The sequence below is a fragment of the Pinus tabuliformis genome, chromosome 4_2 (genome assembly GCF_031772625.1).
Source record: "Pinus tabuliformis cultivar Carrire ecotype Pingquan chromosome 4_2, CPIR1, whole genome shotgun sequence".
NCBI classification, from domain to species: domain Eukaryota; kingdom Viridiplantae; phylum Streptophyta; class Pinopsida; order Pinales; family Pinaceae; genus Pinus; species Pinus tabuliformis.
This window is the reverse complement of record NC_142304.1, coordinates 1,184,742,274-1,184,768,174: the sequence shown is the minus strand read 5'-3', so window position 1 is coordinate 1,184,768,174 and position 25,901 is coordinate 1,184,742,274. Positions and strand designations below refer to the sequence as shown.

Below are 25,901 nucleotides of genomic sequence, written 5' to 3'. Positions count from 1 at the left end.
ACACAGTTGTTTCCATGCTTGGTAGAAGGAAGGCCAAACATATAGTCCATGGAAATGGATTCCCAGGGTTAGCTAGTAGTAGGTAGAGGATTATACATGCCTTGTTTCTTATTGATTGGTTTGGTGATGGCACAAGTAGTGCAGGATTTGATATAATTTCCAACATCCTGTCGAAGATTTGGAAAATAAAAGTACTTTTGCAGTATTGCCACTATCCTTTTTACACCAAAGTGTATTGCAACCCGACTGTATTGCGCCTCCCAAATCATCTTGGCACGCTCGCTTGAAGGAACACAAAGGTGTCCCAAGTGGCATAACAACACGGGCTGGAGGTGGAAGTGTGAAACTTCCTTGCCATCCATCAACATCTAGTATGTGGTGTGAATTTTGGATCATTTTGTAAAGTTGCAGCCATCCAAAAGTCTTGTGCCCACAAGGGTTGAGAATAATGGTCAACATCACAACCAGTGACCGACTGAGGTAATCTGCAATATTATTGGTGTTTCCCTTTTTGTGCTTAATGTTCAAATGAAATTGTTGCAGATATGTGGACCATTTCTGATGGCGATCGTTCTGCAACTTCCCTTGGGTCTGTATAAACTGAAGAGGTTAATGATCTGTGTGGATGATCATCTCCTTCCCCAGAATGTAATGTTTTCACTGCTGGCTAGCCTGCATGATGGAATACATATCTTTATCGTAGGTGGGGTATTTTCGTATCGTATCAAAGAGTGTCTCATTGTGATAGGCCATCAAATGCCCCCGTTGGGTGAAAACTGCACCAATAGCATAGTCAGAGGCATTTGTCTCAATTTCAAATGGTTGTTGCAAGTCTAGCAATGTGAGTATTGATGTAGAGCAAAGGTAGTTCTTCAGTTCAATGAACACCTTCTATTGGGGGACAAATCAAAAAAATTTCTTGCGTTACGTAGTTGGTAACTTGACTTAAAGGCCAAGTGATATTAAATAATCCCAACACAAACCTTCGATAAAAATTGGCAAGGCCTAAAAAGATGTGAAGCTTTGTGAGAGTAGTTGGGGCTAACCAATCCCGAATGACTTGGATCTTAACCGATCCACATGTGCACCTTGCTCATCAATGATGTAACTTAAATATTGGACCTGGTGCAAGCCAAAGGTGCATTTTTCCAAGTTGGAACATCGTTTGTGTTGTCGCAGGGTTTGTAGGATTTGCCAAATATGTTGCAAGTGTTTTTCCCAACTCTTGCTAAAGATGAGGATGTCGTTTAAATATACAACCACGAATGAGTTAGTGAAGGGCCGCAAGATGTCATCCATCAACCTCATAAAAGTTGCAGGGGAATTTGTCAACCCAAAGGGCATGACCAACCACTCAAAAAGGCCCTCCTTGGATTTGAAGGCAGTCTTCCATACATCTGTGGGTTCTATTGGAACCTGGTGATAGCCAGAATTCAAATCAATCTTGTTGAAGTACTTGGCCCCCTTGAGTTGGTCAAGAAGGTCATCAATCCGTGGGATTGGATACCTGTTCTTGACAGTGATTTTATTCAGTGCTCGATAATCAATGCAAAATCTCTAGGTCCCATCCTTCTTCTGTACAAGTACAATTGGGCTCCCAAAAAGTGAGAAACTTGGTCGGATGTACCCTTTTTGTAGCAACTCTTGGATTTGTCACTTGATTTCTTTGTTTTCTAGAAGAGAGTGACGATATATCGGCCCAATGGGTAGAGGTGCTCCAGGAGTTAGATCAATCAAATGCTTGACCTGATAGTGCAAAGGTACCCCTATGGGGGAGCAGAAGATGTCCCTGTATTCTTCCACGACCTTATCCATCTACTTCTGCTGCATGGAGGAACCCTTCCTGGGGGTCATGGATGTGGCCATGATCTTTCCCTTCCTTTGAGACCAAATAAAAAAGAAAACAAATTTTCTGGTCTAGGAGATGATTTTATTGCATTGCTTAGCAGAGATCCAATAAATGACAGTAGGTGAGACTACCTCTGGTATCCTGTATAACTTATTGCCCAAAATAATAATAACAGTGTGAGGCTTGGTCTCATACATAACATGACGCTTCTACAAGTATGGTTGGCCTAATAATACATCACAAACTTCAATGGGAGCAACATCATACAATACCTCATCTATGAAGGGCTTGATGTTTTAGGGTAGGTGGCATTCAGTTGGCTTGCGCAGAGATCTCACCCTTGGTGAAGCCATCTGATGTTGTATGGTTGTGGGTGTGGTGTTGTCAATAGACCCAACCGCTTCACGACCTCAGCTGAGACAAAGTTATTTTGACTTCCACTATTGACAATGAACAGCAGTGGTGAACCCTTCACCCACATCTGTGAGTGGAAGAGACACTTACCCTCCTCTGGAAAAATTATCGACCGAAAAATATCTTTCTAGCAGATTCAACCATTTATCTACGTCATTTGCATCTATCTGGCCTTCAAATATAAGAATGCCAAAATTAACTTGTACCTTAAAGGGGGCAGTGCCTCCATAGTGACTGCTAGATGAAGATGCTCCGCCCACTTGCAACCACCGAAGGATCTGGGAAAAATTATCCATCATCTCGTTCCTTTGTCGCTTGAGGGCTTCTTCGAGCAACATTTTGCCAGTATCTCTTGCTCCCTCGTCTTTCTTTTCTTCCTCCATGGGAGGTCGTCAAGGTCGGCGAGGCCAGTCTTGAAAGGGCTCAACCACTTCAAGTCCCAACTCCTTATACTCTGACCTTGTTTGGAACATGCACATAAAAACAAAGAAAGAGCAAACCACTCGGATACCATTGATCTAGATTTATACAGGAACAAAATGAAATACAAATTTAAACAAAAACACAGAGCTACAGCGAAAATTTAACTTGAATTAATTAATAATAAATATTGAAAATTGTTTACATGAAGGATGGAAACAAACTAATTCGGGCGATGGTAGCTTATCTCTGGGAAGATGATTTGATGGCTACATGCCTTGTGAACTGTGTTATAATGAGGCTCAGAGGTCTTTTTATTATTGAGAAACAATAAACCTTAAACATCCAAAAACCTAACCCTAGGAGATGAAGCGCCAAAAGTTTGTGGGCCCCATTAGGATTAGTTGCAACGGGTCGTAATTTTGGCATATGATCTCCTTTTGGCATGCACGATACCTCATTAGAAATATCTAGTTGAGGACAACGACGTGTAAGGAGAAGCCTATATGCAACAAGAGAAGGAGAGAATTTTTGCTTGCAGGTGTGCGCTAGGATTTAGGAGGATCCTAAATAATAGGAGCCCAAATCTGTGCTAGGAAATAGGAGACTTCCTGTGCTAGAAGATAGGGGCAAAGAAACAGCGCAAGCAAGAGGAGCTGGATCAGGATTGTGTGCAGGGTGTTCAAGCTTAGTTTAAGCAGGGAAAACATGTGTGTTTTCTAGTGAAACTGTATTGCCTTGTAAGAGATCAATTGCTCAAATTCTCTCAATAAAATCTACAGTTAGTAGAGGGTTTTCCCAGTTGGGTTTCCCTAGAAAAATTGTGTTTTTTGCTATCATGTGACTGTGTTTATTTCTGTTCTATTCCGCTACAAATTGGTAGAGAAATTTTGTGTCTTGATGCAACAATTAGTTTCAGATTTGTTCATCATAGCAGTTGTAGAATTTTGTCTCTCTCTATGCCTTTGCTATCACTAAAATTCACAGTATCGAAGTGATATCCAATGCTCCATCGACTTGCTCTTATAATCTCTCGTTGAGCGACCAATGACCACGATCTTATCACAATCAGTGGCTAAGATCATCTTCTTGACCTTATCAAGCGACTTTTGTAGAAGCCTCTAGAGCAAAATTGGTTTATCTCAATTAATCTAATTTAATTAACCAACTTTCCTAAGTTAGACTTAGGACAATATTTAATAATTGGCTAATTAATCTAATAGAGGCATTTTCCTTAGAAACTTATTTTTGGGCCTTGGAGATAATTATCCTCTTGCGTTCCTTAGTCTCTTAGAAAGTAATAGAGACTAGAGCACCTATCTGCTGCTACCAAAAACTAATAGTTTGCACGAGATCATTTAATTTAATCTCTCTATAATATCACAAGTTTGACCAACATCTCAAAGTGATCCCATAACTGTAAGAAAAACACTCATAACTCTTTGAGATTAGACTCAACCCTTGTAAACATTAAAATTATATTATATCAAACATATAATTTTCTAAAATATAATATATAAAATTATTAATTTATTTTTTAAAATTAAATATGAATTCTCAATTACTATTTAGCGGAGAATCTACGTAATTTGAAAATGATTTGGAGGAGATTTGAATAAAAATTTTAAAGCTATTTTCTTGAAACATCTGATTTAAGACGCAAACAAGTTTCTTAAGGGGAGATAGCAAATCTCTCCAAAGTCTACGTAATTTGAAAATGATTTGGAGGAGATTTGAATAAAAATTTTAAAGCTATTTTCTTTGAAACATCTGATTTAAAACGCAAACAAGTTTCTTAAGGGGAGATAGCAAATCTCTCCAAAGTCAATAACACTAGACGAAAGACAAGTTCACTAATCTCCAACAAAGAAACAAAAGTAAATGAATGCGACTGCTCAGTATATAGATTAAAATACAACATATATTAATTTGATGATTTTTGTGATAGAGATGATTATGTTTTTTTAAGTTTTTATTTGAGATAGTATTTATTAATTTAATATAATTTTAAAATAGTATTAATTTATTTTAATTTATAAATTAATTTATTAATAAATTAATTATAAAATAATTTTTTTATTTTTTAATTCAACAGAATTTGTAGATATTTCTTTATACAATATGCATTTAAACATTTGGAAACATAATCTAATTTTATTTCAATCTTTTCTTTAACATTTATAAACAAATTATTATTATTTTTCCAATAAATAATTTTTTCTCACTAATAAAGATTTAAATATATCTTACATACATTACCATTACTCTTAACAAATACAACAGTATCGCATTGCAAAAAACTCCACTTACATGCTATAAAGTGGATGCATATCAATTATCCCAAAGTATCTTCATATTTATCCATCGACATTTCTGTTTTTATTGACAATATAGACTTATTTATTTTCTAAAATAGATATTTATAATATTATGTCATTATTATACATTAATATTATAATTTATTACTATTTTAAAAAAATAAATTGAACAATAATCTAGTATGATCCAACAGATTTATAGGTTTGGGTTTAAGTAAATGTGAAAGAATATTAAGTATATATACAAAAATAGTAATGAAAATAATAAAAACAATAATGTAAAATGTGAATTTCATACTTAACTAAATAGTGAATTCTGAAAATGATGAATAATAATAGAAAAATCAAATTGCAAAGGGGAAAATGATAGAAAAGTCAAATTACTCATAAGTTAAAGAAGTTTTTCAAAATAAACTCTAGTAAACACTATGTTTAGAGTTTTACAGAGTTTTATATGCAAATATATTTTCTACAGAGGTTACAATTTCGTCCAGAAATTTATTTTTAGCAGAAATCTGACTAATTTTTTTTTAAATTTGAGTATAAGAGCGTTTAAATGATTTTTTTAATGGTAAGAATGGATTCAGCACCATCAAAAACCCCTAAGATATTCAAAATCCTAAAACTTGATTACTGTAACCCGAATTTCCTAATATTTCTGCCGAATTTTACCAAAACCTTGCTCAAATTTCCACTATTTTCCAAACAAAATTGTAGCCTCTTCAAACTACTCTATATAATATATACAATCCAATACATTGTACACTTTATTTTCTTTTTTCTTTTTTATATATTACCATATCTCATATAATATTTCATCTCATACACTTCATATATTATTTTATTTTTTATTTTTTATATATTACAATATCTTATATAATATTTCATCTAAGAAATAGCTAAAAGCATGACCTATACAAGGATAAATGAAAAGTATAAGTAATTTGTTGAGTAAAATGATACCACTGAATGACTAAAGTCTCTATGTGTGTTCATTCTTAGATGTTATAATGATTTTGTCTTGATATTTAATCCAAGCAATAATTCTGACAGGTGTACACGATGATGACGTACAAGACGATCCAACACTGCAAGGCCCCAAGTCATATAAAGATGAAGCAAATTTTACACTTGAATTTGAAGAGAATAATGGAAGCTCACGCCTTTGTAGACTCGTTGCAAAATACTATGCTCCATTGTTCCATAGTAACATTTTCAAATTTGTAGTGGTATGCTCCTTTTTTAATTAACTTAATACAAACTTAAGCTTTATTTGCAACAATAAAATTTATGTTAACATAGCCAGAGGAAAGAAAAGGTTATTAATTTCTAACCCAGTTATATATTAAATACATTTATCTTGATTTTGCAGGTCATTATATTCGCAGTATTATTCGGATCCATGATGTACCTAGGGACAAGGGTCGAACATGGGTTGAAGATTTCGGAAGTAACAGTGAAAGGTATCAATTATTTTGTACAACCCAGTCACATAAGATTTTATCAATCCCAATCAAGAGATTTTGTTACCTAATTTCAAAATCAATTTCAAAAAAAACTGTAACAAGGTAATGAAGTGGAAAGAGAAAATAATAATCAGGCAGTTCAACAAGATAGCAAGTCCATGTTTTTCATGTTTCAAGATTCACAACATGGACTCCTGAACAATTTGTAATCCCTTTCTTGAACTTTTTAAAAAAATTAATATGTATTGTTTTTTTTATTAAATTTAATAAGTATTAATAAATTTGACTTTTTTGATGTTTTATTATTTGATATATCTAAATTTAAGATGGATTTAAATCGGTTTAATTATATTATATGATGATGATGGTGGTTAATCTAGTGAGACCAAACTTTGGTCTATCTGACCTAAAGAAACAAATTATTTAGTTTGATTTAAGATTTTATTCCTATGCTCAAAAAGTTTGAAGAGAAGCCTCCGAGCTCACTATAATTTTGACATCGTAAAAGGCTTGATTTAAGATTTTATTCCTATGCTCAAAAAGCTTGGAGAGAAGCCTCCCAGCTCACTATAATTTTGACATCGTAAAAGGCTAGGAAGGTCAATATTGCAATAAAAATCATGAAACTGAGATCTAATATGGTTGTATGCGGGACACTCTAAGAAGAAGTGATTTTCATCCTTGTTCATATTCTCACAGAGATGGCAGATCATTTACATCCATGGTGTTTTAGGAACTGCCCAACGATTTCACTATGAAGCTCATGAGAGTTCGTTCTAATCTTGGCTATATTAATTTTCTTCTTTTAAAACAGAGAGATACTTTTGATCTTCTAGGGTGGGGTTGATGACCATCTTATAATATCTTAATTTTCTTTTCGTTGCTAAATCTTTCTCACACCACATTTTATCTTTGAACTTAGAAGTAACAATATTTTTAATGTTATTAATGTTTTGCAATGCAACATTCTCCTCGATCTCCCAATGGTTTAACCAGACCTTGGTGTCTTTATACCAACTTCTTTTGAGCCTTAGGTGGTTTGGCTGGAATTTGAAGCTAGCTTAGGAAGTCTATAATCTCCTATGTTATTGAGTTTGTGCTTATACACACTTGTGTGTGTTTTAATTTTCCTTGTTCATATTCTCACAGAGATGGCAGATCATTTACATCCATGGTGTTTTAGGAACTGCCCAACGATTTCACTATGAAGCTCATGAGAGTTCGTTCTAATCTTGGCTATATTAATTTTCTTCTTTTAAAACAGAGAGATACTTTTGATCTTCTAGGGTGGGGTTGATGACCATCTTATAATATCTTAATTTTCTTTTCGTTGCTAAATCTTTCTCACACCACATTTTATCTTTGACACTATGAAGCTCATGAGAGTTCGTTCTAATCTTGGCTATATTAATTTTCTTCTTTTAAAACAGAGAGATACTTTTGATCTTCTAGGGTGGGGTTGATGACCATCTTATAATATCTTAATTTTCTTTTCGTTGCTAAATCTTTCTCACACCACATTTTATCTTTGAACTTAGAAGTAACAATATTTTTAATGTTATTAATGTTTTGCAATGCAACATTCTCCTCGATCTCCCAATGGTTTAACCAGACCTTGGTGTCTTTATACCAACTTCTTTTGAGCCTTAGGTGGTTTGGCTGGAATTTGAAGCTAGCTTAGGAAGTCTATAATCTCCTATGTTATTGAGTTTGTGCTTATACACACTTGTGTGTGTTTTAATTTAATTGTATGCTATTTAAAATGAATTTGTATTTTTTTAATATAAAATTATGTTTTTTTTTTCATTTATGACAATAACTATCTTATACTAAATTATAAAATCCTTCTCTACTTTAAATATAAAAATATAGAAATTATCCCAAAATTTTCTTAATTATATCAAAGAATATTATTTAAATAAAAGAAATAGATATAAAGACCGTTCAAGAAAATTAAGTTTCACAATACAAAGTAGTGTCAAATTTGTCTCTTAATTATATCAAAGAATATTATTTAAATAATAAAAATAATAATAGGGTTAATGTGGCCTAGAGCGTGTTTGCAATTTAGAATGTGTTTGGGTCGTGGTTTCTCAAGTCACAAATAAACAAAGACAACTTGATAAACAAACAAAAAATAAAAAAGTAGATATAGCCCTGTTCAAAAAAATAAACTTCACCATACAAACTATTGCAAATTTTGTGTAATTATAGAGTACAGATTTTTTGGATTTAGAAAAGAAGAAAATTTATTTATGAGATGAAGGGCCAGTTAAAATCGAATTGCATTTTTATTTACCTATAACAAACTCTCAAAAATTGAATTGGAGTTGCTTAAATAAAGCGTTTTCCACTGCCACAGATAGCAGTTTCTTGGAGGAGTAAAAGAAAATTGAGAGATGGTGTGTTGCGCTCCCCGTTAATGGAGGTGTAGAAGGTCAATGCTCCTCGTGTTTTTCGTGGCATGTGCTTAAATCTAGTGATGTGTCTGTTTACTAACCCCTGCGGGATTTTGTGTAACAGCAATCGTGACTCCAACAAGTGGTATCAGAGTCAAACGTCTCGAGTTTGAAACACACATGGCTCACGTTGAAGGGGGAGATTGTTGCGCTCCTCGTTAATGGCAGTGTAGAAGGTCAACACTCCTCATGTGTTTGGTGGCATGTGCTTAAATCTAGCGATGTGTTTTTTTACTAACACCTGTGGGTTTTGGTGTAATGACAATCGTGACACCAACATGGTGCTTTAACATTTCTCTTAAGGAGATGGCATTGTCAACAAAGCAACTCAAACCCGTCCATCCATATGATATGGGACGATGATTAGAGCTTGCATGATTCACCAATGATTGAATGTTATCTACAATTCACTCATTACTTACCGAAAACAAATTCTAAAATTTCTATTTGGAAGCGTTGAAAGTTAAGTTTCCCTGCATCATGGAGGCCCAACTTTTTAACTGCGAGAGATAGCTAGCTGTCTAAGGATGGTAAGGGAAACAATTTCGAGGACATCTTAATACAAAAATGAAAACAGGGTGCTAACATTTAGAAAATGAGATTGTTTCTTAATATGGTTATGTGAAAGAAAATAAAAGTGTGAATACACTTTTTATATATATATATATTAAATAAACATAGTTGCAGCAACAAATAATATAAAAATATGTAGACATATAATTTGGAAAAAAAAAATCTTGCAAGAGAAAAATATCATACTCTAAAGCATATTTTATTCAACAACTAAATGATTACAATACATTGTAAAGTTTCTGTATTTTCAACAAGAGTGTACAACAATAGCATAAAGATTTGGAAGAAAATTCAATAGCATAACAATAAGTTAAAATTTACATTTTGTTTCCCACCAATCCTAGCACTAAATATAGGCATAAAAGATAACAAACCATTTATGGTTTTCTAATTCTACACACTAAAACCACCAAAAAGTAATTAGCGTGTTGTTGTTGTTTAGCATTCATTCCCTACTAGTGGTCTATATTTATTCTTGTCCACTACTTAGCATTCACTCCCTACTATTGATTTGCATTTATTTTTTGCTACTACTTTGCATATATTTGCTCCTGTCGAAATATGTAACAAGGTTCGGTCTTCATAATGACATATGTAATCATGATTTTATGTGTTTAATGAAACGAGAAAAATAAATTTATTATTGTGAATCTTGACGCGTGGGTTTCACGCTCAAGAGAATTTATTTTTATAGGTCAAAGAACCAATTGAGTGCTTCTAGGTTTGCTATAAAGTCATTGAGTCATTGTCATGTATGAATGACCCTTACATATTGTAAAGAAAATTATCTGAGTCAAATTAGAGTCAAAAGACTCTCCAAGACCAAGTCAAACATGCAAACATCAAGTCAACCTAATAGGAGGCTCAAGGAAGCCTATATAGGGCACTCGACATCATTTAGAGAAGACACTCACACTCACACAAGTTCAATCATAAAGAAGAAAAGTGTGAAGAAAAGGAGGTCGAAGGAAGAAGAAGAAGTTGAAGTTTTGGGTTTTGTTTTGGGCTACTTCTCCCAACACGTGCGAAGGAATTAGGGCACATATTTTTGTTGTAAAGTTGAGTTGCAGAAGAAAAGTTAGGTTACCAAAAAGAGTTATCTGAATGCTAAGTTCTCTAAGAGAAAGAATCTACCTAAGCAGAAAAGCGAAGTTGCAATTTATGGGAAAGTCGAAGGTATAGTTGCAGGATAGGTCGAAGTTGTTGGAAAGAGGAGCTACTCAAAGAAGGAGCATTGACTTGGTCTTAGAAGGTTTCTTGGTCAAGGGTCTTGGTCTTGGGATTCGTCAATTGAAGATTCTATAAGAAGAAGGATTTGTTGGGTTTTCCTCTCAAGCTTAGAGAGGTTTTGGCCCTGGTTCATTGCCTATATCTTGTGTCCTTTGTCTTATTTTTATTTATGGTTTCGTAAATGTTTGATGAAGAAAGAACACATAATAATAATAATCAAGTACAAGAAGAACCTAATTAAGAAAAGTAAAAATTCCTCACAAGCAGTTATCATTATAAGAGAAATCATCTAATATCTTTGTCCTAGATTTTTCAACATGGTATCAGAGCTAAGGTAACAAGTCAAGGAAGGGCAGCTCAATAAAGGACACTCAAGGATCAAATTTTGAGAAAAGTATCAAGGACATCAAAGCATCAAAAAGATTCCCTCATCTCCAAGGCATTTCAAGGACAAGGATCACATCATCATCTTGAAGAAAGTCAAAACCCTAGTTTGATCAAAGGAGCATTCTTGGGATCCACACTCAATCATCACCTCAAAGAAGGAGACCTCAAAGACCCTATCTCTACTTAAGAAAGGAAGGACTTGGATTTGAAGCATCTTGAAGACTACTCATCCAACGGTAGCTAGATCAAGGGCGTTGTCATCATCAAAGATATCAAGGCAATCTCCCTCTCTTTGAAGCAAAGGATTTCATCTCAAAAGAAAATCCTTATCCTTGAAGAAGATCATCCAAGAAGCATCAAGACATCATAAAGAAGTCATCAATCATAATCACCAAAGGGATCAAGTTGAAGAGTTCATCTTCACTTGACAAGCATCTTTATCTCAATAATTAAATCTAGTAAAATGACTTCATTTTGCGAGTACAACAAGTTGGTTGGGTCATCGAACTTCCTTGCATGGAAAAGGAGGACAGATTTAGTCTTCAAGGAAAATCAAGTTATTGAGCATGTCAATGGTAAAGTCTCCAAACCATCTGAAGGGCAAGCACTATCTGAATATATGAATAAGGATCTAAGGGTTCAAAGGATTCATATAGAGTCCATCAAGGATTCCCTCATCCCCTATATAGCAGAGATGGAGACATCAAAAGGGATATATGATAAGCTAATAGAATTGTTCTCTGAAAGCATGACAGTAAAAATCATATCACTAAGATCTGATCTATACAAATTGAAAGCATCGAAGGATGAAGGGATATCTACATGTCCCACAAAAGCATCTCAAATAAGGAATTAACTTCAAGATCTAGGAGAGATGATATCTGATAAAGAAATGATTACCATTGTTCTAAATGCTCTAACTGATGAACAAGGAAACCTTGTATCAAAGGCCTATGAAGAGGAGAAAGCTATCCCATTCAATAATTTGTGGTCACTATGCAAGATCGAAGAAAACAAGTTCAAGGCAAAAAGTGATACAAGATCAGATGAGCAGGGTTAAACATTTGTTGTCATGTCAAGAAGCAATGGGATATTTGGCAAGAAAAAGAATAAGATCAGTATGTCATAGATCCAATGCTATGAATGTCAAGGATATGTGCACTACAAGAGAGACTGTCCTAAGCTCTATTTTGACAACAACAAATGAAGAAGGGAAGAAGCCCATATCACTGAAGAAGTGGAAGAATCTGAAAAGAAGAAATTCAAGGAGGAAGTAAAAGATCTCTACTATTATTGAGATAAGTTTTCCTCACCTAGTTCTTCTCAAGTTTATGTTTTCTATTATAAAGTTTAACTATCATGTTAGGAATCATTAGAAGCATGATATGATGCATCGTGTTAGGAGATGGCATCATAGAAGCATACGATTGAAAGCAAGATATTGTGACATCATCATAAAGAAGCATGAAAGATATAGCTGAAATAGAAGTCTATAACTATCATCTATAAAAAGATGTAGCTCTTGGTAACCTCATTATAAGCATAAGTAGTAATTACGAGAAAAGGAAATTCATCTAGCATAAAGCTCATCATACATCATTCAAAGGGATCATTTGTAGGATGAAGATGATCAAGATCCTTCGTTGGAATCTTCATTGAAAGCTTCACCTACTGGAAGAAGCAACTGTCTCGCCAACAATTCCAACTTGTATGGGATTCATGGAATGATGGTATGATATCGAAAGAAGTGAAGCAGATCAAGGAATTGAAGCTATTTCAATCAAGGAAGCTGTCAAAGGAAGTTTAGATGACCTAAAAGGATAATGAGGTATGTATGCTTGTACTTGATACAAAAGAGTCATGCCATATAGTTGCATGTAACATAGATAATTGCTCTATCTTGAGAGCATGATCAAAAGGAAGGATCTCTTCCTTTGAAAGGATGCAAGAAAGCATGGGTCACACATTGCCTAGATGAAATCAACATAATAAGACCTCATATGAAATATGAGGTGGTTGCCAATATTTGTCGGAACTCTAATTGAAAGTTCCTCGAAAGGAAATGTGTGAAGAAAGAAATAGATCATGAAATATGCATGTATGGAGAAAGCAGTTAACATCCAAGGACTAAAATATTTGATTATCATATCTCCATGAAATATACAAAGACCTTGATGAAGTCTAAAAAATAAAGAGACCCTTAACAGTATATATCTTTTGGAGGTGTGTCAATATGTATGTAGGATGTTGATGCTCACAGGAAGATGTCATGATGAAAGACGATCACAAAGGTAATTTTGATTAAAGGTTCATTTCTTATTTTTTAATAATACATGAATGGGCTTATGCAGGGCTGCCAAGGGAAGAGTTGTGGATGTTTTCCACCACTGAAGCCCATGTAGCAGGATGAAAGATCCTTAAGGAAACATGGCATGAAGAAGGTAGCATGGCATGAAGGAAGACTAGATATGGACAAATGAATCACTTTCCAATGAAAGGAATGATGACATGATTGACTCATGGATGAAATTGATGGATGGTCTATGCCCTACGAAGAAGTCCCGAAAGATGTAGACTCTATGACAAAGAAGATATTTATGACATCAAAGGAATAAGTTCTATAAGCAGCTGGTTGTCCCATGATCTCCACCTAAAGAGTTGTTGGAAGCAAGTCCTTGGTCAAGAGGGAGCTTGGACATGTCCCTAATTAAGAGGGAGCTGAGGTACATTCCTTTCATGGAATAGGTTGGTCATCCCTAGTTAAGAGTGAGTGACAAATATTGTTCTCTACTTCATGTGTCATGCGCTAGACCAGGACTAACAGCCATAAGTCTTAGTGAAGGCCATGAGGAGAGATAGACACATAATTATTGTCTTCACCTGAGAAGATAGTATGGAGGATTGGGTAAGCATCTGGCATCTGATACTCTTTGAGGATGTGGTAGGGCATCCAAGATAAGAATAGTCATAGAGAATCGATATTTTTTGAGGACTGCGTTAGAAAATCATAAAGGCAAATATATTTTCTTATATAGATAATTACTTGTGATTCTATTATTTTTATGTTCTTTTTTTATCTTTTAGTTTATCAAGCAATTACCAAAACAATAGCCCAAGGACAACAGATGTAGGCGGACATCCAAAGAAAAACCCCTATCTAGGGGAAAAGCCAATCAACAATTCTTCCTTCAATAGTCTCTCGAGATAATCCAAGACTCTTGACCTAGACAAAGACCTTCTCCACACCAAGTTAGCCCTCAATCCTTCGATTAGCTTCCCATTTTAAGCTTTCTTTGGTTTCGAGTCCTAGAATTGATGAAGAAAAGAAGTATATGTCTCGTGTACCATATGCAAATGCGGTAGACAACTTAATGTATGCGATGGTATCTGCAAGACCTGACATTTCACATGCAGTTGGAGTTGGCAGCAGGTTTATGGAAAATTCAGGAGAAGAACACTAACGAGTAGTGAAATGGGTGCTTCGGTATTTGAGAGGCACAAGTGACCATTGCATCATCTTTAATGGTAGTGAAGGATCAGTTTGCGGATATGTGGATGTCGATTATGCAGGTGATTTGGACAAAAGGAGATCTACTACAGGTTATGTCTTTACTCTTGCAAGTGGAGCAATTAGTTGGATGTCAAAGCTTCAAGAAACAATTGTTGTGTCCACTACCGAAGTAGAGTATATAGTTGTTTCAGATGCCATTAAAGAAGCAATCTGATTAAAAGGTCTACTTGATGAGATTGGAAGGCACAGGAGAAAGTGAATGCGTTCTGTGACAGTCAGAGTATTATTCATTTGGCCACAAATCCAACTTATCACAACAAGACCATGCACATTCATGTAAAGTATCATTTTGTGAAACGTGATCGATGGCGGTAAAGTAGCTTTCAAGAAGGTCCATACACAAGAGAATCGCGCAGACATATTCATCAAGCAAATTACAGTAGAGAAATTGTGACGATGTTTGGATTTTTTTGGCTTGCAGAAGAATTGATGAATGGGCATGGACAAGGGATTAGGCAAATAGTTTTCAAGATGGAGATTGTTGATAGAATGACAATAATTATGTAAATAATGTTAATGATTAGTTATCTTGGTAAATCTAATTTTTACCATTCAGTCAATTGTATAACGAGAAGAAGTTATGTAACGAAGTAGCTCATATTAATTGGGATTGCCCGAGAGACTTGTAACCATGGAGAATCATTCTTGATTAATAAGATCTCCAATCTTTTGCCTTGTGGAGGTTTCCTTGACACACTGTCAAGGTTTTACCATGTAATTTTTGTGTGTTCTTGTTGTGTATTCAGTTTCCCATCCAGTTTTTCTCCGTATATTTTTCCTATATGTTTAATATCTCTTAAGACCAGCAATGGTGTCTCTCAAATGCAACTCTACATTGTACATCTGTCATACAATAATCCAAAATATGATTCTTCTTCAACAATGAACAAATTGAACATCACTTGAAGGCATATGGAAAGAAATGGAACCAACTCATTTCATAGAATAAGTAGCATCATCCCCAAGCTCCATGCTCATGCCTCCCTCTTGCTCCTGAGTTTCCTAAACAATTACCTATCATATGTCATATGTCTCGAAGCTCTACCATCCACACACCATCCAACATTAGACACAGTGTTAGACGACAAGCAAGAGATCAAAGCTATATCCATTCTGAAAAATCTACAATATTAAATAAAAACAACACTCCCAAGGGTCCAAGTGCGTCTCTCAAGCAACCTAGGGTATCACACCCAATAACCTTAACAAGGTCAAGCACCTGTCGCAGGTACACAACTGCTGAAATACCAGGTCAAGCACTAGGTCCTTTTAAGGCACAACAAGGAGGACCACTTGGTAGGAAAGTAGACATACTAGATTTGAAAATTGTGCATAGAAGCATAGTTTATGCCCACATATAATTATGCACAAATGAAAAACTATCAAACACTTACTCTTCTAACCAAAATTTCTTCAACAATTTTGGTATGGACTCTATTGATTAATCAACTAGCAATGTATTCAATCAAGCTCAAATAATGTTAGTCAGATATGTGCAATACAAGTGCATACAAATGTGCAATACAAGTGCATACAAATGCAATCCCAAAAGGACAACATATCCATGCAGATGAGATCCTCCCATCATTTGCATTCAGCTGATTATCATGTTTTTGATAAGATACACACATAAATATCGCCTTCCATCATTTGTATTGGGATATCCAAACAAAAGAAATTTTTTATTAGAGATGATTATCATTTGATTTTTCTTTTTCTATTTTCCAAATGGTTATGTTCCAAATTGTTAAACACTTCCAATATGGCATCGGTTCATTGAGACTGACCGAGTATTAAATTGTCCAACAGGGTTCCATTCTAACTGAGGTGTGCGTCCCACCCAAATAAAATGTGTTTCAAAGCAGTGAATCTAGCTGCAAATCCTGGGTAATTTTGGCAGAATAGTTACCCCTAAAACATGAAACCTATGCCAAATGAATCCCACTGCATGCAGTGCAGACCCTTGGAGCATGTTTCAGCGAAAAACAAAAAATATATCAAATGATCTATTGAGTCAGTGAAGTGCACATTAGTCAAACAGAGGAGGAATTGCAATTATATGCCATCACTTGAATGCCAATAAGGGCAGACTATGATATCCTGAGCCACCGATGTTGACTTTATGTCACAAATTTTTGGTTGTATACAATCACGTTATAAGTGGGTTAATATCCACATACAGTTTCAGTAAAGATATATTATACAAAAATTTCTATTGAGTTTATAATTCATTGATTTAAAATCGTGAGAATCTATCACTAGACAGCATACATCATCTGCTGACTCAAATCTGTTATTGCTGCATGTTTAAACTTTATATTACATTTCTCTTCTTATTTGAAGCAAATCTTGGCTTTCCATGAAAAATGATATTTGGGAATAACCAGCAGCCTAACCTTCTTATTCAATCGACATACAACTGCACCATTTTGAAAAATAGGACAAGCATAGGAAACTTTACATAAAAAAAATGGAAAGCATCTGGCAATTTACATGTGAACGAAGGTCTTGCTTGCCAACTCCTTAAGAATTTACCTTTTTATGGAAATGTTAGCATCTAATAAGATAATCAAAATGAAAGAGCTAGAGTTCAAAGACCAACAGATTTGGGTATGGGCTAACTGGATAATTTACACATTCAATGAACATCCACAAGAACCATGTTGAAATAAAAGTACATGTAATGATCAATACATAAAAAATTGAGATGATAGCATTTTATCCTGTACATGTATTCCATGAGAAGGAATATTTAACTGGAATGTTTCAGGGGGAATGCAAAGCATTGAGGTCTAGCATTCCTCAAACGATAGTAGAAATGTACCTAAAGCATTTATATGAAAGATGTTATTCTACAACTGTAAATACAGGTTGGACATTTCTTAGATTTCTCTAGTATTCATTGATAACATAAAATATTCAAACTTATTATTGTAACTAATAACTATTTCTCTTATGTTCCTTGTGTGAATTTTGGCAGGATCTTACCAGCATGATTATGCACTTGTCACTGAGAACGGGTTCCCAGTTTATGATATCGTAAGCATAATTTTGAACCATACCATACCCTTGTAGCTTTAAAACATTACAATCTCCATTTTTCAATTGGTTCTTAATGGTATTCCATGTTTTATTGTTCACAGTGGATTGTCACAAAGTCACTTGACTATCCAAATTCTCAACAACAACTTTTGGACATTTATGAAACCATGCAAGAATTACAACCATGGGCTCCAGCACAGCCAAAAGTACGGTATTCTAAGTTTCTTTGACTTTACGATGAACATCAAATTTCAAATAATGGATATATTGGGTTTGGTTGTAATTTTCAAGTCACATTCCATAAAATTTATATTTATGCAAACAATAATAGGTGTTGCATCACAAACTATCACCTTTATATTAAAGTCCAAAAGATTGGTACTATCCTATGGGCAACTTAGAGGGGCTAACCATCCTCACCTCAGTGACTCCCTTTCTCATTATTGATCTGAACTTATGCAAAAACGTAACAGAACACATAAACATAAATATAGAGATACAGAAGAAATAAAACTTCATTTCATTAACAAAAGAGAACTGAAATATGCTTACATACAGAATGGAGACAAACTAGCTCAGACAATGGTAGCTTATCTCTAAACAGAGATGTGGCGGCTACTGTTATGCAACCAACTCAAAAAAAGATAGATCAACGACTTAAAAATTATCCTCTTCGAGGGAGAAACCTCCTTTACATTACATAAATGAACAATTCTTGTATGATACAAATGACAAGACCTCCTTGGTATATAAGAGTTTAAGGGGTCACAATATAATCAGAGCCTACATAACAATAATAACAATAGTGGGCTTCTATGGGGCACAACAATAACAATATGGGGGCTACCCTAGTATTATAGGGACTTAACGTGCCCCTCTCCTTCAACAAAATGTTGTCCTCAAACACTTGAGTAGTTCTTGATGCTTTTGTATAAAATTTTCATCCTCCTATGTGGAATCTTCAACAGGTAAGTTCTTCCACTTAATGAGATACTTTGAAATTGATCATTTTGTAGATGTTGAGTTCTTGTTTTCGTGACTACTTCTAGCTCCAATATGATTTTTCCTTCTTCGTCAAGTTCTGGCAATATAGTTTGAACTGGAAGCTTGTCACTGATAACCTTCTTTAAGCATGAAAGATGGAAAATCGGGTGTACTCGGGAAGATGCAAGCAACTCCAATTTCTATGCCATAGTACTTTTTACCCACCATTTTGTGGGTGATATCCCTAAGAAAAAAAATTCTCAAAGATGATCCTCAGTCGGCAGACAACAGCCCCTTGCAGCCACCAATTAGCTTGTTGTGCCATTTCTCTGCCACCTGGGCTAGCCATGTGGCCCCTCACCCATCTGTTTTGATCATATGTTTGAAGGTGGGCCTTCTGAACCTAAAGGTATGTCTTGTCATTTGGTAATTGAGTATTGAGCTTGCTAATCATGGACACTTTTGGGCATGAACTAATGGAGGGGTTCGGCGGAAATAGTGTTCATTTTTGTGTAGCTTGGGAGGTACTCCAAGCCCTAGTGTTCAAGGGTTGGAGGTCAAAGCACCACAAGTAGGCTTGTGGGCTTAGAACCCAAGCTTGGGGTTTTGCACCCAATCGTGTTTGGGGCATTTTTGGAAGCACATTTTTTACATTTGATGGCATGAAATGATAGAGGGTGGAAAGGAGAATCCAACGCTTCAAGAATCGTCAAATTCCGAGTTGTAGAAGTGGAGATATGAATTTTTGAAGGTTAATGATGGGTTTGCAAGGTTGTTTGTAGGTTGGCCTAAGGTGTTTTAGGCTCATGACAGTTGGCAACCCCTCATTATGACATTTTATGGAGCCCCTTTATTGGTGTATAAATAAAGGGTGAAGTGAAGGCTTAAATCATCCATTTGCGCAATGTCGTCTCAAGGAAAAGGAGCTCTGAAATTAGCCCTAGCCACAGCAAGAAGGAGAGGCCTAGACAGGGTGGAGGAACAGGTCCAAAATCTGCCATGGAGGCTGAGTGAGGAGGTTGGTGCAGAATGTCTTTAGGCTATCTAAGTTTGTTGTTTTGAGGACCGAAAAGGCAAGGTGTTAGGCCGAGCTCCTTGTGAGCAAAACATTGTTGTTTGTAGCTTGTTTGAAGGCTAAAACCACAGTGAGGAAGGATTGTTTTGGTGGGTTGTTGGAGGACCACAACCAGCTGAGGTAGGCTGCAGGCCTAGCCTCCCAAAACAGAGCAGCGTGGATGGTTCTTGTGTTGTAACGTGCCCAGAATAGCAACATGCACGAAGAGGAGCCTTCCTTGCCTAGGTCGCAGCTAGGAGGTTGTTAAAGTGATTGTGGGAAGATTTAGGGCTGCAGCACGTGCCCTAACCAAGACAGTCACAAACATCGAATTCAAACATTATTACAACAGTGTTTTTGGAGGGATGTTGGGCCAAAGACTTTGACCAATGCTTGGTTCAGTTTGATGGGTAGTTGTAGGAGACCTTAGGAGTTGTTTGTAGGAGCCCACGTGGACTGTTGGGAAGCCTACCAAGTATCCAAGGTGATAGCAGGCACATCAGATTGGAAGACAAGGGGACAACAGTAAGGAGTGTTGTAGATGGACTCTTGTATGACAGTAGGATAGATGTCCTAGGAGAGGACAAGTTGTTGGTGCCCAAATTTGTGCAATAGCTCCTCTATTGCAGAGCAAAGGGCAGATTGGTGGAGTCTGTGGGCAGCCATGTGTAAGGGTCTCCTAGGAGTGAGGATGCCCTAACTAGGTGCAGATGCTATAGCGTGGACTTGGCCTCTCATGCACTGTTGGAGGGCAGCGTGAGAGGAGACCAAGTGTGGATGTGATTGGAGACTTATGGTCTGCTAGAGGATAGCGTGAAAGTGTCCAAGTTGGAGCCTAGTGAGAAACACCTTGATGGAAAAAGGTGGTTGCGAGAGAGGCAGTTGATGAGCTCAAGGGTCTAATCAACCAGGAGCAGTTTGTGGAGCCCGAGACTTGTGTGTGGAGAAGGACTTCTATAGCAGATGATGGGCAGTCCTCCTAGCACGTGTTCATTGTGGGAGATGGACATCTTACAGTGATAGGTGGCAACCCTTCGTGCCCTATTTTGGTCTTCATCGAAGCAGAGAAGGAAGACCATAGTGGGCGAAAGTCCCTGAGTAGCTGTGGAGTAGAAATGGGCAGATTGAGAATTGTTCACAAGTGGAGCTATGAACAATTCGACAGGAGTCTCGATGTGTTGTGGCCTTGATGGACTAAGGCACAACTAGAGAGCAGATTGGATAGCTGAGGTTCAGTGGCCAGATGGACTTGGAGCATTGATAGAGGCAAAAGCTGCAGATTGGGAGTCGCAGGACTGGGCAAGTACAAGGTACGACCGAGAGAAGTTGAGAGAGCATGTGACAGCCAGAGGGTTAGAATATCTCGTTGAGGGCAGATTGGTTTTCGATGGACTGACACCAAGCCCCAGTTTTGTATCTTGTACTAATGGATGTATGACAGCCATTATCCCTGGTACAGGAGCCCTAGACTGTTGTATTATATCAGTTGGATTAATATAATGAAGTTGGGTTGAAAACTGTAAAAAGTTGTCTATATTTTGTGCATATGTGATTTATTGTTATTTTATTCCGCTGTGACAAGTGGTTTATGGTTGAGATTCTTCGTTTGGTAGCGTCAGTGATTTTACGACTCTACACCCAAGGTCGTGGAAATTCAACATGGTATCAAAGTGTGTCTGAGCTACTTTGAGGGACAGTGAATCAGAGTGTGCATAGCGAAGCAACTTAGAGGGAGTTGTCGTTGTCTATATCATGAAGCAGAGGATTCAGCTAAAGACATGGAGATGTGGTCTTGATTGGTTTGGTAGCGAGATTGGCTGGGAGTTCTGGTGGATTGGTGGTGAGCCTGGTGAACAATAGTTTGTTGCAGGGCAAATTATTGATCATGGACTTCCGTTGATTTGTCATGGATGGTTGGGACAACTAGAGGATTGTTTTGGCATGGACGAGATCAGGTTGATCGAGATTCCTTCATGTGATGGACTACAGGTTGGCAAGCTAGAGTCTTCATTGGATCGTGATGTTTCATATTCGAGATTGGTGGGATTTGCACTAGTATTTGATCCAGGAGGATGAGTGCTTGCACGACTAAGCCAGTGGAGATCGTGTAGACTCAGAGGGAGTCTAGCCTCAGAGGGAGCAGCCCTATGGAGGTTTGGGATCTTCAAATTCGGATATGATGAGGCAGAGGCACTACCAAGATTGGCGGATTCATTCTATAAGGTATGCTGCAATGATGGGTGTCAGATGGGCTAGTGTCATCGCCAGATGATGATGGTTACTTCCTAGTCTTGGAATTACCTCTCTCGCTAAAAGGGAGTGTTGATTTTGTGTAGCTTGGGGGGGTGCTACAAGCCCTAGTGTTCGAGGGTTGGAGGTCAAAGCGCCACAAGTAGGCTTGTGGGCTTAGAACCCAAGCTTGGGGTTTTGCACCCAATCGTGTTTGGGGCATTTTCGAAAGCACATTTCTACATGTGATGCATGAGACGATAGAGGGTGGAAAGGAGAATCCAACGCTTCGAGAATCGTCGAATTCCGAGTTGTAGAAGTGGAGATATGAATTTTTGAAGGTTAATGATGGGTCTGCAAGTGTGTATGTAGGGCGGCCTAAGGTGTTTTAGGCTCATGACAATTAGCAGGCCCTCATTATGACGTTTTATGGAGCCCTTTTATTGGTGTATAAATAAAGGGTGAAGTGAAGGCTTAAATCATCCATTTGGGTAACGTCCTCTCAAGGAAAAGGAGCTTTGAAACTAGCCCTAGCCGCAGCAAGAAGGAGAGGCCTAAACAGCGTGGAGGAACAAGTTTGAAGTCTACCATGGAGGCTGAGTGAGGAGGCTGGTGTGGAATGTCTTTGGGCTATCCGAGTCTAATGTTTTGAGGGCCGAGAAAGCAAGGTGTTAAGCTAAGCTCCTTGTGAGCAAGACGTTGTTGTTTGTAGTTGTTTGAAGGCTAAAACCGCAATGAGGAAGGATTGTTTTGGTGGGCTATTGGAGGACCACAGCCAGCTGAGGTAGGCCGCAAGCCTAGCCTCCCAAACCAGGGTAGCGTGGAGGGTTTTGTGGCTATAACGTGACCATAACAACAACATGCATGAAGAGGAGCCTTCCTTGCCTAGGTCGTAGCTAGAAGGAGGTTGTTAGAGTGACTGTGGGAGGATTTAGGGTGGCAGCGTGTGCCCTAACCAGGACGTTCACAAACATCGAAGTCAAACATTATTACAACAGTGTTTTTGGAGGGGTGTTGGGTCAAAGACTTTGACCAGTGCTTGGATCAATTTGATGGGCAGTTGTAGGAAACCTTAGGAGTTTTTTGGAGGAGCCCACATGGACTGTTGGGAAGCCTACCAAATAGCCAAGGTGACATCAAGCACATCAGATTGGAAGACAAGGGGACAACAGCGAGGAGAGTTGCGGATGGACTCTTGTATGACAGTTGGATAGATGTCCTAGGAGAGGACAAGTTGTTGGTGCCCAGATTTGTGCAATAGCTCCTCTATTGCATAGCAAAGGGCAGATTGGTGGTCTGTGGGCAGCCATGTGTAAGGGTCTCCTAGTAATGAGGATTCCCTAACTAGGTGCAGATGCTACAATGTCAACTTGGTCTCTCGTGGACTGTTGGAGGGAAGCGTGAGAGAAGCCCAAGTGTGGATGTGATTGGGCACTAATGGTCTGTTGGAGGACATCATGATAGTGTCCAAGTTGGAGCCCAGTGAGCAACACCTTGATAGACAAAGATGTGGTTGTGAGAGAGGCAATTGATGAGCTCAAGGGTCTGATCGACCAGGAGCAGTTTGTGGAGCCCGAGACTTGTGTGTGGAGGACTTCTACAGTAAATGATAGGGATTCCTCAGCCCGTGTTCATTATGGGAGATGGACATCTTGCAGTGATAGGAGGCATCCATCTATGCCCTATGTTGGTCTTCATCGAAACAGCGCAGGAAGACCATAGTGGGCGGAAGTCCCTAAGTAGCTGAAGAGTAGTAGTGGGCAGATTGAGAGTTGTTCACAAGTGGAGCTGTGAACAACTCGAAAGGAGTCTCGATGTGTTGTGGCCTTGATGGACTAAGGCACAACTAGAGAGCAAATTGGATCGCCGAGGTTTAGTTTCCAGATGGACTTGGAGCATTGATAGAGGCAGGAGCTGCAGATTGGGAGCCGAAGGACCGGGCAGGTACAGGGTATGACCAAGAGGAGCTGAGAGAACATGTGACAGCTAGATGGATAGAGTATTTTGTTGAGGGTAGATTGGTTGTCGATATAGTGACACCAAGCCCCAGTTTTGTATCTTATACTAGTGGATATATAACGGCTATTATCGCTGGTACAGGAGCCCTAGACTGTTGTATTATATCAGTTGGATTAATATAACGAAGTTTGGTTGAAAATTGTAAAAAGTTGTTTATATTTTGTGCATGTGATTTGCTGTTGTTTTATTCCATTGTGCAAAGTAGTTTATGGTTGAGATTCTTGGTTTGGTAGCGTCAGTGATTTTAAGACTCTAACCTACACCCAAGGTCGTGGAAATTCAACAAAGAGTAGGCTAGGTTTGTGCTTCTATCCCCTAGACCTCTTTTGTATGTTACCCTTGGATCTTAGTCTCGTGGGATCCCCTTTACTGATCATTTGGTTTTAGGGTGGTACTACATGGGAAACCTCGATTTTGGGTGTGTGGTCTCGCTCCCTCATCCACATATATTACTCCCCTCCCATTTATTATAACCCCATTCATCATATTTCCCACTTGGGTCCACATTTCCTCACTAGGTCCACACAAGGTTAACCTCCCCTTTCCCTTGCCCCCACCTTGGGTCACGCTTGGAACGATGCCCCGGAGGTTGAAGCAGCTGAAAAGAAAAAGTAAAAGCATAAATGGCCACATTCAACAAGAAAATGTACCACAAAATGCAAAAGATGCTTGGGACAAATATATTTAGCACGTGGGCAAAAGCCAATACATGAGCTCTACCCCATATCCATGGCCATCACCCTAGTTCAATAGGCCTTAGATGAGTTTCTTTTATCATTAAGGAACCATGATTGTCCCAACCCCTGATGGGCAAGGAACTGCCCTACCTTAAAGGGGGTATTCATTGCTATATCTTACACATAATGCTTTGATCCTTTGAGCCCCAAGGAGATAATTAAAGAAAAAACATAAAAGGAAAAAGCCATATAAAGAAGGCTGGAAAAATCAAGGTTGGGGCACCTCATGTACCACGATTGCTCCCTCCTATACATTATACACCCAGGTGTGGACTTCCCTTTTCTAGCAACCCTTGTACCTCAATATAGGATTGCCTCTATTCATTCCCTGCTCCGTTCATCTCTTTATGACATGTCGCCACCCTTTGAAGGATGTACCTTAGACATACTATCCCCTTTAGAAGTAGAAACCACCTAATAGGATACTTGGTTAACCCCATTTGGAGTTTGGAGACATTGGCACATGCTAAACCCACTATGGAAGGGCATGCCATTATGAAGTGTCCACCTGTTGTCCATGGTTTGTAAGCTCTTTTACTCTATTTCTTTTAATAACTTGCTCTAGAAGTCTACGGGACGCATTGGATCTTATGCAGGATTTCAGATGGTCTCCATTTGGGTTTGGTCTCCCTATACAGGGTCCTAACCCTCTAGAGGGCTACATTGGAACATGTAGGATGTGTGTTGAGAGCCATGGGCCTCCACAGCAGTACACAACATTCCATGAATCCCTATAGATATTCAAAGATTGCTCGAGATTCACCTATTGGACAAGGAAGGTGCACCTGGTTGACCTTTGCCCAGTTAGCCCCATAGTTGTACCATGAACTTGGCAGATGACCCAGGACTTGTATGTTGATGTGTCATCACCTACACCATCATCGAAATCCTTACAGATGGTCTACAGGCATCTTCGACTTACTTGGAGACCCATTAGGTCACTTGTGTGCCCCCACACCCACTCAGAGCACCACAGGTTTATTGTTTGGAGAACAAGGGGGCACCCCATTGCCCATCACTTTGGAAAGTCCTATTCATTAGTATGGCACTTATGGACTTCATCAAGCCTCCTGGAGGGCCCAACGACATGTATTATTCATCATTTGACCTCTTGAGAGGCTATTATTTTGTTTTTGAGTTACTTTGGTG

General features: G+C 37.8%; 1 protein-coding gene across 1 annotated transcript in view; it reads left to right on the top strand.

The window, feature by feature from the left end:
- The window catches only part of LOC149173911 (uncharacterized), a 188,972-nt gene that overhangs the window by 34,125 nt on the left and 128,946 nt on the right, over nucleotides 1-25,901 (top strand). The window contains exons 4-7 of the mRNA XM_089424779.1: nucleotides 6,055-6,230; nucleotides 6,374-6,464; nucleotides 17,668-17,726; nucleotides 17,831-17,935. Coding sequence (XP_089280905.1) covers nucleotides 6,055-6,230; nucleotides 6,374-6,464; nucleotides 17,668-17,726; nucleotides 17,831-17,935 — 431 coding nt within the window. The remainder of the gene's footprint in view (nucleotides 1-6,054; nucleotides 6,231-6,373; nucleotides 6,465-17,667; nucleotides 17,727-17,830; nucleotides 17,936-25,901) is intronic.